The 14,029-nt window shown below is 41.0% G+C and overlaps 1 protein-coding gene across 1 annotated transcript; it reads left to right on the forward strand.

Annotated features, from left to right (window-relative positions):
* The first annotated feature begins 6,313 nt into the window (after window positions 1-6,313).
* LOC133926896 (probable inositol oxygenase) lies at window positions 6,314-9,360 on the forward strand. Its single transcript, XM_062373056.1, has 10 exons — window positions 6,314-6,603; window positions 6,763-6,865; window positions 7,691-7,977; window positions 8,058-8,117; window positions 8,226-8,278; window positions 8,386-8,508; window positions 8,615-8,684; window positions 8,780-8,858; window positions 8,946-9,027; window positions 9,160-9,360. The coding sequence occupies exons 1-10, from the start codon at window positions 6,573-6,575 to the stop codon at window positions 9,184-9,186; spliced, it is 915 nt and encodes a 304-aa protein (XP_062229040.1). The 5' UTR covers window positions 6,314-6,572; the 3' UTR covers window positions 9,187-9,360.
* Window positions 9,361-14,029: the final 4,669 nt, after the last annotated feature.

Below are 14,029 nucleotides of genomic sequence, written 5' to 3' on the forward strand. Positions count from 1 at the left end.
AATCACCATCGAAAAAGTAAAACCGACAACTAAAACAACTGAACCAATAAAGAGACTAGAAGCAGATGAACAAGAACACTTGCGAGAAAATAAACTTAATTAAGCTTAGAGATCAACTCTATTTTAGGTAGAATACAAAATATTTTCTCTCACAAAAGCTCTAACCTATTACAAAGACTAAATTTATCCTCTCATCTCCTCCAAAACCTATCACTAAGCTCTCAAATGGCTAGCTCAAGACTCCCTTACACTGTATTTCTCTATTTATATGCCTAGAAAGGTGCCTTAGACTTTAAATTTTCTTATTTCTAAAATACCCTTAGCTTCCAATAGCTTCCTACCTACCACCGTGGTATTTTGATCAAAAAATTTCTCCATCCATCAAATGGTCACGGCTTCTTTACGACTTAGCTTCGCCACGACGCAAGCTTCGCGATGATGCCATGTGACCCTCAAGACCTCCTGCGGTTTTGAGACCAAACCGCGAAACTCTAACACACTTCTCAAAGCATAACTCACCGTCTTGCTTACATCTTAAGAAAGTGTTCCAATGTTAATGTGTGCACTTCATCTAGCGATCCTGACCGCCAGCAAGTCTCTCCCGCTCTCGATCCCTCGGACCACCTTGTCACTTGCACCGACATCCCCTTTGCTTGACTTGGTCAACACGTTGTCTTCATCCATCTTCTATGCTTTGCTTGACCTCCACATGTACTGCTAGGATCACTCTTGACTCCGCCTGACCTCCTTAATCGTCCAGCACCAAGCACCATCCTTAGCTCTCCCTGATCACCTTTCGTCAGCCGCCAAATTATATCCGTCACCTACACACCATAAGTCAAGCAAATATGTTTCTCTAAATCATCTTATGTTACCTCAATATCAAAATTTTCAGAGCACATCGCAACAGTTTTCTAAACACCGGATGTTCCGGTCTGAACACCAGAACATCCAGTGTGTGCACTGTTCTCAACTAAAAGCACCACTCATCGGAACATACGGTCCAGTTCATAGACAACACACTGGAACTTCCGGTGTGAAGATTTCCAAATTTTTCTCCGAAAGATTTCTTCTCTGTAAGAAAAGCTCTGGTAATACCCTCCGGTGTAGCATCACACTCACCAAACCTTCCGGTGTATTGATCTTCAATTTCGTCCGAAAAATTTCTCTCTGCAAGAAATAGTCCGACGAGTATGTATTGCCCACACCGTAACTTCGGTTGAACACCGGAACTTCCGGTGTGCCTAATTTTTCTGCAAACAGAGAAGAATTTACCAATTTCCAATATTGCCGACTCGAGTTAGTCATGAACAAGAACAAGTATCTACAAACACATGCTAACCAAGTTCAAGATAAATTAACCGTTATTAATGTCTCATCACATGAAAATCAAGACACTTCTCCACTTAATTTCTCATAATAATTAATAAACATTCATAAGCTTATCACTGTTATTCCTTTAGCTGAGCAACATCTAGAGGACGAAGGCAAACATTAAGGGGATATTGCTGCAACAGTCCAAACTAATTGATACAGCATTTTTCAAGAATGTCATGTGAAACTATATAATTCTAGTGGGAATTCAGTCAAATTCCAGCTTTCCAGGACACCAATGGGGCACAAACTAGCTTGTGCCCTTTTTATAAAAAACGCGCTGCTGTAATTATTATATCTCCTAAACAGGATGAACATGGATTTCTCTTGCACAGAAAAATTTCCGGCAAAACAGAATGTCTAGCTGTCAAACATATGCGGCTACTCGAAATCATTCAAGGATTGCCAAGATCTGTACAGTTACAATCTCGTCGGAACCAGTTCTCTCAAAAAAAATATATCTCGTCGGAATCGATAAATTCAGTGGTTAAGACGGCTACTAATTTATCCATGGGTTGGGAATTGCAGATGTCGATGAAGCTCTCGCACAAGTTATCGCACATATTCATCCAAATACCCAATTAATGCTAACATTTTAAGATATTACCTGATGAGTTTTAGGTTAGAGATAGCTCTCAAATGGTCCCCAACTTGTATGGATGCATAGAGGCCGTCAGCATCATATCGTCCGCATATATAGGGCCTATCTTACGTACGCTAATGCCACGAACTGAAAGATGAGTTCACGGATGCAAATGGGATTCCCTGTCGCTGGTCAAGGGCAGCCAATGGGAGCTAGTAAGCCCAAGGGACCAAGGGACTGCACCAAGTCCATCTATATCATCATATGTGTTGGGAATACAATTTGATGCAAAAACTAATACTACCTCTATTTTCTTTTAATTGTCATTTAGGACATCAACACGATCTCCAACAAGCACGTTTGATTATTATTTTTGACAACTACCTCTTGATAAAAATTAATAAAAATATATGATGTTAAAGTATTTTTCATGATAAATTCATTACTATCATTTTCATGTACTAAATCTTAATAGTTTTGTGTATATTAGTGTTCAATATTTTTAAAACTTAACTGCACGTATTTTAGAACAACATCTATTTTAAAACGAAGATAATATCATAGGAGGACTGTAGTTTGTAGGTAAGTGAAACTAGCGATAAGCAACATGTACAAAAGATGTTCTCTAAACCTCCATAAAATTTAGAGCAACATGTACAGCTTGTCCAATGGATTGTTTTTGGAAAAGATCTGTGAAGTAAGAGACAACATACATTATTCTTTATTTTTTCTCACGTAGGATTTTACTGACACGGCGAAAGCTGAAAGTTTAGAAACAGCTGAGGTGGCACCTTGTCGGCGCTAAGCTCGCTCCGGCACATGGCCCCATCAAGGTCAAACCATAAAAAATATGTGCTAGATATCTGATAACATATTTTAAGAGATAATTTATCAAATTTTTAACCTTCTAATCAGTGATGAGACTCCTTCTGGACTCCTCTTCTACTCTAATGAACTTCGGCAAAGTTAGATTTTAAGTTAGGGTTAGGGGTTGAGATTTAGAGGGGATTTTGTGACCTTCGGCGGTAGAGGGATGCCGGGGAGGTCGCCAGCTTGACGGTGGAGGCGGTCACGCGTGGTAGACACTACGTGAAAAAAGTCATTAATGACAGGTGATAACTGGTATTAGTAACGGGTCTTATACCTCTCACTCTTATCGTGTCTAATATTCAGTCATTAGTGATGGGTCGTAACTGTGACCTGTCATTATTGACTGAATATTAGTGACGGATTGAAATCTTGATACTTCACTAATGACCGATGAATATTTTTTATTTTTTTTACATAAAAAAGTTAAAAATATATTTTTTTCACCCGAGCCATCCCAACATACCTCACACATCACACTCTTTTCACATTATTTTCAAGTTTACGTTCCATGGGAATCGAACTCGTGACCTCCACCTCACGCGTGTAGCCACCTTACTACATTTGCTATCACGTAGTTGTGATAGAAATTAGATATTTTATCCTTTTAATCTTTTTTGCCAAAGGTCATTAGTAACGTGTCATAACCATGATCCGTCATTAATAACTAATTTTGTCAAATTTCGTCGAGAGTTATAAAAATAAAAAATGTTCATTACTGACTAATTAGTTAATAGTAATGCGTTATAACCATGAACGTCACTATTAGTTATTAGTAATACGTCATAACTATGAACCGTTATTATTGACTAATTAGTCATTAGTGACAGGTCATGGTTATGACCTGTCACTAATAACTAATTTTACCAAACTACTCATGCGTTTGTGTCCATAGTCGTCACACTTTACATCAAACTTGACGAGAAATATACAATAGTTCCTATTCTACTGCTTAGGTGAGAAAAAATAAGAGAAAAATAAAATAAAAAATATTTGTAAATACCATCATTAGTGACGGATTACAAGTTGACATATCACTAATGACTAGTGACGAATCAAGTTGTAACCTGTCACTAATGACTGGCCTAAGATGATCTATCACTAATGATCTAATCATTACTGACAGGTCACAACTTGACCCGTTACTATTATCATCAGCGATACTAATAAAAACTCATTAGTGATGAGTCTTTATCTGGTCTAGATCAGAAGGCACATTATTGGACCCGTCACTAATAGGATATAAGTGACGCGTGTTAAGCAGCCATCACTAATATGTGTCTTATTTGTTGGTTTTTTACATAGTGAGAGGACCACTGGTTCGGCGGGGACAGTGGCGGGGTGTTGTGTTGTGGTCATAGTGGTTAAAGGTGGTGGTCGTGGCAGTTGAGAGCGGCTAATCTAGCGGTGCTGGCGCCGTCAGAGCCAATCAGGTAACGATGGAGGTGAGAGCGCCGGAGAGGTGAAAGATGATCAATCCGCTGTATTGATCATATGCAAACTCAATCCGCTGCAATATGCAAGAATGCCAAAAAAAAAATTTCTGCTCAAGACCTGGCCAGTTTTGGCACAGAGAATGCTAGCGGTCAGTACAATGGTAGAGAAAAAATCAATCGAGTGACGGCCTGATGGGAGCATGCATGAATCATGATGCATGCATTTTGGGCGAACAAGCCAATTAGCCAAAGGACAAACGAGGATCTGATCAAGTGATGAATCTGGCGTCTGGCGTCTGGCGTCCACGCGACTCGATGCGTCGGTTGTGCTACCTCTGCGCTCTGGTAGATGAGATAACTTAGTCGGATTGGCACGTCTACGCTGCGTCTATTTTTTAATATAATAAAAAAACTAAAAAATTATATTTACTAATTTTGGATATCTTAATATTTATTTATGAATTTATTAATATTTAACACATTCATTTAATTATAAAAAATAATATTATTTGTATACATAAACATAATTTTAATATGTAAACGACAGTAATACGAATCTAACAAAATTTGTTTCTTTTTTTGAGTTTAGATATTTTATTGTGTATTTTAGATTATTTCAACCAATTTATCAATATAACTATTATACATTTCGTTGTTTTTCTAAAATTTCCCCAAAAATTATATTATACATATAAACATACAAATATATATGCATGTACATATACATATACGTATCCATATCCATATATATATATATACACACACACATACGTAGGACCCATATAAACAGTAGCTACAGTGTCTTGATGCTAAAATCACTCTAATTCTTAGAGCTTTAATATATTAGTATTGATGAGGATTTCTTTTTGGGTCGGTACAAAATCATAGGTGGTCCATAGCCCACCCATGCTACCTATTGGATCCACTAATGGGTTGAAGGAGACCAATGATGCTTCTTATTTGGGTAGGGAAGGTCTAGACCGTTTGACAGCGTAGAAATTTGACAGATTTTGAGAGTCTAAATCTTTCATCAGATAACTAGAGGGTCAAAAAACTAGAATGAACCGTCCCGTGCAAGAGACAATAAGGCTAGCAGATAAGATCCGACGTAACGCAGCAGGAAACATCGCCACGGCCCTGTGCCAATTGTCGTGTTTAGCGTGCTGGCCGTGTCAAAGGTTCAAAGATAAAGTAAACATGATCTTAAGGTCAGATTAATTGGTGTTGTTTAAAAAAGAAGATCATAGGAAAGCGTCCTTTCAACTTACTTCGTCTTCCCCTTAATAAGAAGAATTAACGGTTGAGCAGCACTTTTGGAACGTGATATCTATTGCATGAAACGACTTGATTAGATAGCACAAAACTACAGCCGTCGTATAGCTCGCAGCGACACATTCCCTCTGAGGATGAATTGAAGCCAATACGCCATTTAGGGATGGATCTAGGAGAGATCCAGCGAGTAATCAAGGACATATGTCTCTATTTGTGAACGAGCGAATGCTCGGTTGGTAAGTTTAAGTAGAGAACCAACGAGTCGAGATTTGATCCTCAGCTCTTGCATTTTTGCTTATTGTGTTTTAAGATAGAGCCAATCTTTATATGATCTTTAATGAAGATCAGGACAGTGACAAAAATTAAAACCTCTTTTTTTTAAAAATATGTCTCCATTTAAATTATTGTTTTTTGGTGGATTTAGATATTTTTTGTCAAATTAGAAAGACTATATCATTGTTATGCTCCTATTTAATTTTTAAACTAGGTCCGCTCCTTATGTCACTCACTCAAACTCTGCGGAACAGACTGAGAATATACGTGGGATTTTTTTTTCTTCTAAGATGACACGAATTACCGCTAAATTCCCAACACAATTAAAGGAGGAGAGGAAAAAATAATCCAAGAGGAGAAAATGAAATAGACCCGAGCGAAAGGAAGGGTGGCACCTACCACCGAGAGCGTGAGGAGTCGTTGTCATCCACAGGCGCAGCTCCACGCCATGGCTGAGTCACCCGGCTGCTTATCAGATCCCCCAAGCCTCTCTCCGAGGCTGACACCGCCGCTCAGCGATCGGTCGTCCTACTTTTCCTTCCCCTGCCACAGCTAGCTCTTGCCCAGCCCTCGAGCAACCACCCTCGCAAGCTACATGGACACTGAAACCGGGGTCCCGCAGCCCCGACCTCCTGCTATAAATACCGCGCCAACTCTGCCTCCGAAGCCAGGGCAATCGCCATCGCCATCGCCGTTGCCGTGTTCTTGGGCTCTGTTGTGCTGCCGCTTGCAAGGCTTTCTGCAGCTGATCGAAGAAGAAGAAGAGGATGACGATCACCATTGAACAGCCTCAGCTCGGTGAGCTTCTGATTTGTTTGTCTGCTTGTTCTTGTCAAGCTCCTCTGCTCATGGCGTCTTCTTGGCGGGTGTAATAATGGTGTTCCTTGGCGTTCGGATCCATGAACGGGTGGCCGTGTGTGGTATTGATATTTTGTTGGGGTCGTTTGCTAATTGTAGATGCGGTGACGGAGAGGAAGGTCGCCACCGGCGACCCGGCGGAGCTGGTGCTCGACGGTGGCTTCGTCGTGCCGAACTCCAACGCCTTCGGCAACACCTTCAGGTCAGCTTTCCGTTCATTCTGGTGTGTTTGTGGGGACCGGCAACGTCAGAGCTCAGAAGCAGCACACAAGTTATATTTTTCCTTTGCCTTTTGATACTCGAAACCACTAAAAGAGATGCATTACCGTCTTGAGAATTCACTCTTTTTCTAAAAGAAAGACCAGAAAGAAAGAATTCACATTTTAGCAGCGACGCCGACACGTAGAACACCATCGCCGTGAAAGCAAAGTAGCATCGCTGGCCTGTCTAGTTCACGACGGCTGCAGAGTCCAGACAAAACGAACTTGCATTGGAGAATAGTCTCCAGCAAAACTTTGCCGTACGCCTAAATTGTGTTTAGATAGCGTGTACGTGCGCAGATGTTCTTGCAAATAAAATGTGCCCCAGAGTTTCCCGTATCTGGAGGAAAAACGAGCCAAATACAGAACAGTTTGGCATATGCTTTCAAAGACTTCTATGAAAATAATATGACATGTGGAAATTTATTCAACTTCTTATTTTCTTTATCTTCATCGTAAATCTTATGATAATTTTTACCATATGTTACGATATGAATTAAGTCCATAACTCAAATATATGAGATTAGATCTTGTAAAATTATTTTTCAAGAGTGCCCACAGCAGTGGCCCCACTTGCAATTTTGTGGCTCCGGTAGCATGGACAAGTTTATTTTTTCTCCATATTTTCGTGCTACTTTTTCTAACAGGCACTCTATATCTAAGCTCCATCCTTGCATGCTCAAAATGGACGAACGAATCGAACTAAAATGAATTTTTAAAAGATACAAAAATGACGAACGATCTGAAACTGCAAGCTTGACGTGTAGGGATTACAACGCGGAGTCGGAAAGGAAGAAGACGGTGGAGGAATTCTACCGTATCAACCACATCAACCAGACCTACGACTTCGTGGCGCGGATGAGGGCGGAGTACGGGCGGCTGGACAAGACGGAGATGAGCATCTGGGAGTGCATCGAGCTGCTCAACGAGTTCATCGACGACAGCGACCCGGACCTCGACATGCCGCAGATCGAGCACCTCCTCCAGACCGCCGAGGCCATCCGCAAGGACTACCCCGACGAGGACTGGCTCCACCTCACCGGCCTCATCCACGGTATGCAACCTTCTCATTGGACGCTCGATCAGTGATTGTCTAGCGGCCACTGATTACATGGAACTCGTCACGATTTTCAGACCTGGGCAAGGTGCTGCTGCACCCCAGCTTCGGAGAGCTTCCTCAGTGGGCAGTTGTTGGTAAGTGAAAACTTGACGAAACCACACATCACCTCCCCAAGAACTTGTATAAATCAGCAGCAAAAATACTGGCTGATCCACCTCTCCTCTGAAACTTGCATCTTTCAGGTGACACCTTCCCTGTAGGCTGCGCATACGACGAGCGCAACGTTCACTTCAAGGTAAGCAATCATCATCGATCAAATTAAACCACGGCAGACCAAAATTCTCTGCTCAGGAACTCAGAATTCTGTAAACTGATCTCTGAATCCACATACACAATGTGCAGTACTTCAAGGAGAACCCTGACTACAACAACCCCAAGTTCAACACCAAGTTCGGGGCCTACTCCGAAGGCTGCGGCCTCGACAACGTGCTCATGTCATGGGGCCATGACGATTACATGTACCTGGTTAGTACTTGGCGATTCGCCTTGGGTGCTTGCATTCCCTAGAGCAGTTCTTCTTTCCATCTGCAGTGTTTTCTGAAAAGTTAAGATTTTTTTTTCTTCATGTCAGGTGGCCAAGGAGAACAGGACCACTCTTCCTTCCGCGGGTCTGTTCATCATCAGATATCACTCCTTTTACCGTAAGCTCCTGGTCCTTCTTCTTCTTCTTCTTGTGTGTGTGTGGCCAAATTCAGAAGTTACAAGTTAGGTTACTGAATTTTTGCATGTGATTCAGCTTTGCACAAGCATGGAGCCTACATGCACCTGATGAACGATGGGGACAACGAGAATCTCAAGTGGCTGCATGTGTTCAAGTGAGACAAACACCAAATCAGTCCCTTGCATACTTGAAATCAACGAGATATAGACACTTATTCACTAGTGATGTACGATTTTTGCAGTAAGTATGACCTGTACAGCAAGAGCAACGTCAGAATAGACGTGGAGGAGGTGAAGCCCTACTACATGTCGCTCATCGACAAGGTATACATTCATGGTTTGCTAATTTCGCATCATCTCAGAACATGCCTTCAGTGCAGATTTGCCACCCTTTGTCTTAACCATTCTGATCAGCTTCGTTGTCTGATCTATTTATTTATTTTTATTTTTTTGCAGTACTTCCCGGCAAAGCTGAGGTGGTGAAACAGAGGAACCGAAGAGTTGTTCCAAACCGCCGTGTGCTATATAGACCAAGTATCTGTCATGTATGAACATTTCACACCCGAGTTGAGTTGAGCGAGTGTGCCCATTTGTATTGCGCAGATCAGAGCTCCATGAGGGCCATGCCTTTGGAATAAAAGTTGCCATTGTCTGTTCCATCTGTCTGAATTCTGATGATGAAACTGCAAACTGCAACTGCAAAGAGGAGTGCGATCTGGATGGCCTTTCCAGTTCCTGTAGTGGAGGGAGTGGAGACGGTCCAGACGGTGGTGGTTTCTTTGATGTGCCTGCCTAAAGGCACGATGCTTAGGAAATCGACACCTCGGAAGGGCTTAATTTCGGCCCAGCAATTTACATTTGGCATGGTCTGGTGCTGGAATTTTATGAGGCCTCGGCGTACGAGCTGCAGTTGCCTCACGGAAATCGTACAAGCAAACAACAGAAGGAACACAAGTCGTCGGCGGTTGGTGCCGCGCTTGTGGGCCGAGCACGTATGGCTGGTGTTGCGCGACAGGAGTAGGGCCCACGTCTCGTTACAACGCATGGCAGTCCCAAGAAGCGGTTGAATTCCCGTATGAATCGGGACCAACGTGCATAAATGCACTATGCAAGATGCTTCCATAGATAACAACGACGTATGTACAAGAACCTCGACCTCCAATGAAAACTAAGAGCAGTGTTTGACTGAATAGTAAGTAAGATAGGATAATTTTATTTATAAATTTAAAGACTAAATGATTATAGATGTTTGTTTGGTGTAAGAGATGGAACAATCTTATTTTAAAATCTCAATTTCGAATATAAACTAAGTGTTTGGTTATAGAGCGAGTAAGATGTTATGACCCTATCTATATATCTAAAAATTGAAGGATTCTGAATGCTCGTTTGGTAGAAAGAATGGAATAATTATATTTTAAGATCACAAGTTCATTGTCATCCTCACATCCCAAGTAGTATGACTGTGTTCTAGAAATTTTCTAAATCCTATCGTTCATCTAGCTCTTGGATCAAACGTCTGAAAAAATAAGATAGGATCATCATATCATATCTCACTCTTTAATCAAACACTATTTAAATATTTTACGTGCGGTTAGGTTAGGTAATCCGACAAGCTTAAGAGTTCTTTCAAAGTCTGCAGCCCTGATGCACAAAGCAAGTTTCCCAACTATTATTTACTCTAGACTGTAGCACCCAATTCGCTAGGAACGCCGAACGCCTGAGCACCGCTCCAAGCGGCGACCGCATCCTCGAGCCGCGACTCACGCGGGAGCACCTGCGCTCAGGCCCACGGTGGCCAGGAAGCTTCCCTGAAGCGCCTGGCCACCGCCGGCAAAGGATCGGATCGTGTCCGGCGCGGCACTCTCGCTGGGTCGCCACGACCACATAGAGCTCTCGAACCCCCGTACAGAATCGCGTTTCTGATGGCGACGGCAACCGCGACGACCTTTCGTCGGAGAAGATGCTACTCAAAAGTACGGCGAGCGAGGCAACTTCATACGGCGGCGGAAAAGCCTTGGCTAGCACCCAATCGAAAAGGTCGTCCCACTCTCTTCCGATGCAATGCAACACTTGCTTTCTTCTCCTTCTTTTTTTAATTTATTTATTACCAGGTCTGACAATGTTTTTTTTTTAAATTGATGCAGCTTATTCGATCGGGGTGCATGGGTGGTGGACCGTGGCCAAACCAGACCACCATCTCGCCCGATCTTAACCAAACCTACTTGGGTCCTCGTGGGTGGTGAGGGTGACGCACGCCCCCACACGCGATCTGATCCATCCCGATTCACGAATCCGTGGTCAATGAATCTCTTGTGCTTGGGTGCTCTCCGATTGTACGGGACCATATATGGTGAGAACACCGAGAGTGGTGCGACATGTAGAAGTTCTTAGACAAAATAAAAATCTTAGGTACGGGTGAGGGGATGCTCAATGCCCATGTAAAATTTCAGCAACAAATTCAATCCCTTTATTTGGATGGGAAAATCCAAATCGTAGGCGTAACAGTGTAGTAAACAGTGCATCACGGTGAATTCTTAATTTATTGTTTGTGTTTTTTAATCTTATAAATCTCTACTATATAAAATATGAGTTAACTCCCATATTACTGGACACACCTGATTCGTGCAAGCGCTCGCAACACAACACACGAACCACCCCAACAGTCCTCCCTCACCTTTTCATTTTTGAAATCTTTTTTTCTCCCCGTATTTTCTTTTTTGGAAAAGTTTGCATGAGAAAAATTTAGCTTAAAAAGTTTTGAGAAAAAACTTATACCATAAAAATTTGTCTCGAAAAATTTCAAGAAAAAGTTTACACAGAAAAATTTTGAGGAAAAAAATTAACGAGAAAAGTTTTCAAATAAGATTTATGTGAGCCCAACACTATAGTAGTTCACGACTTGGTTTCCAGTGGTCACGCGCGGAACAAGATTTCTACCTATCACCTCTTCCCCTACTCTGCTTTCATGTAATAAAAACCTCTAAAATTCTAATAAATTATCTATGTTTTCTATCTACCGTCGTCCTCTAGCCTCATCACCTCATTTTCACCTACGGATATGGAATCTATTTTATTAATAAAAATAAATAAAAAATAGAAGAAAAATTAGCGGATAATCTTCTCCTCCTTTATTAGATCTCATCTAAAATTAAACTATATTATAGCTTACGACATATTCCGGTGACGCTCCCACGGCATATACACATATCCGTACCTAAGTTTGTGATTGATGTTAACGTGTCTAATATTTATGTTTCCATCGTAACGCACAGTAAGAGTTGAATTCTATACGTAATTTTGCATCATGCGGGCCGTACCCTCGCCTATAGCTGAGATTTCTTTAAGAACTTTTGAAACTTTTACATATGGTTTTAAGGAACTTGCACTATTTGCAAATTGTATCGTACAAGTGGATTTATCCGCCAAACAAAAGATTTATATGTATCAATGTATATGGTTATCAAAGTGTCGCAAGCCAACTTGTCGTGTGTTACGTACTATTGTAAGCTACAAAGTGTTATGCGTTTAATTATCTACAAAGTATTTCATTTCCCACCTTAACAATATGACGATATGGTATGTGTGCTTCCTAGTAGAAAGTAGTCCCTTTTGGGTTGCCCTCAAAAGAAAGTTAGAGCTGAAGGATCTCTTTTTTTGGGTATATATAGTGCTTCTCTCGCCAACGTTGGTACTGCCTGCTCACTCCCTATGGAGTGAGTGTTTGGCCATCTCCCTCGAGGCAACGGTGGGGTGTGGGCTAGTGGGCTAGTGGCAATGGCAGCCAATGCAACCGGTAGCATCTTTGTTGGGAATGACTAATGAGCTCCGTTGGCTCGTGGATCTTGGAGACGATGATTAGAGTATTCGTTTTTATCGGTTGAGTGCTCGTGCAGCTGCCGAAAAGTTCGGCACTGGACATGGCCACCGTGAGAGGAGCGTGTGAACGCACATGTACTAGACAACGGCCGGATTCGGCATCGACAAGCGGAGGACAAGAACGTCACCACGTCGACTCTAGAGTGTGGACATATTGATTATCTCATCTATCTATATTATTCAGTTTATCTTTATCTATTAATTCTCTTACCTATAATTTTTTTTATTTACGTCTCCAATAAAAATCTTAACTGAAATAAACGATCTTGATAGACATTATATGCTCAAGGGCTAGTGGATTTTTCCCGTCCCCCTACAAGCTACAACTAGCACAAATCAATAGCAAATCTCCAAAATGTGGATACAGAGCCATCGATGCCAACACTAGAGGTGAACAAGGGACAGGGAAGGAAAATCGCATATAAAAACAACCACCGGGGAAATCCAAATAAAAAGATATAAACTCGGGTAACATAATTTAAATACCCTCACTAGGTCCACTAGTAAATAGAGCATAGATCAGTTGGTTAAAATTCTTATAGTGAAATATGTTCACTCGGATTCAAATTCTAGATTTGTTATGTGTGCTCATATTTATAAAAATTGCTACATATATCATTGACGTCATGTTGGTATAGAGGTTGCAAGTTATATTTTCATTAAAAATAACTAAATACCATCACACAATTTATTTATTCTTAAAAAATATTATGAACCTTATAGATTGATGTGGTTTCTTGCTTTTGTTCTTCCGTGGACATTGATTGATGCCTTGAAACATTTTTTTTGTTTGAAAGAAAGTGGATGGTACTTCATTCAAAATTTTCATCTGGCTTTCGAAATCTTTTCACATTCTAGTCCGGTAGCATAATATGTATTTGCCATAAACTTACTTTCAAGACAAAAATGGGAAATATTTCGTACAATTGGAACTAAAGAGGTAATTACTTTTACAAATGTCACATTCTGTAGCAATACAAAAACTGCAAAAAAGAGAAAATACGAAAAATGCGGGCGACCAAATCAAGCAACATATATACTAGGTGTATAGCAACTACAGGTGGACATATTGATATACACCCTGAGTATTAAGTGATAACCTATCGGAAAACCTCTCGATCTTAATGCATTCGGGAAACTTTCTATCGTGTGGTGCAATTTGTTTGACACAATGCTGATGGTATGTATCATATATTTAATGCTATTCAATGGTCAAGAACTAATGTCGTGCCTTCTCTGAATTTTACACTAAATGAACAAACTCCAAAACAGTGCAAATCCAATAGGTGCGACGGCGGAAAATGGAAACACGAGGTGCTACAAGTATGCCTGCCACTTGCTGCATAATATCTCTCTCAATTTTATTAGAGTAATTCTAGTACAAAATTTAATGTAATTTTTATAAATATGTTAAATCCATAGGTAACTCAATTAAACTAACACACTTTCT

The sequence above is a fragment of the Phragmites australis genome, chromosome 8 (assembly GCF_958298935.1).
Source record: "Phragmites australis chromosome 8, lpPhrAust1.1, whole genome shotgun sequence".
Taxonomy (NCBI): Eukaryota; Viridiplantae; Streptophyta; class Magnoliopsida; order Poales; family Poaceae; genus Phragmites; species Phragmites australis.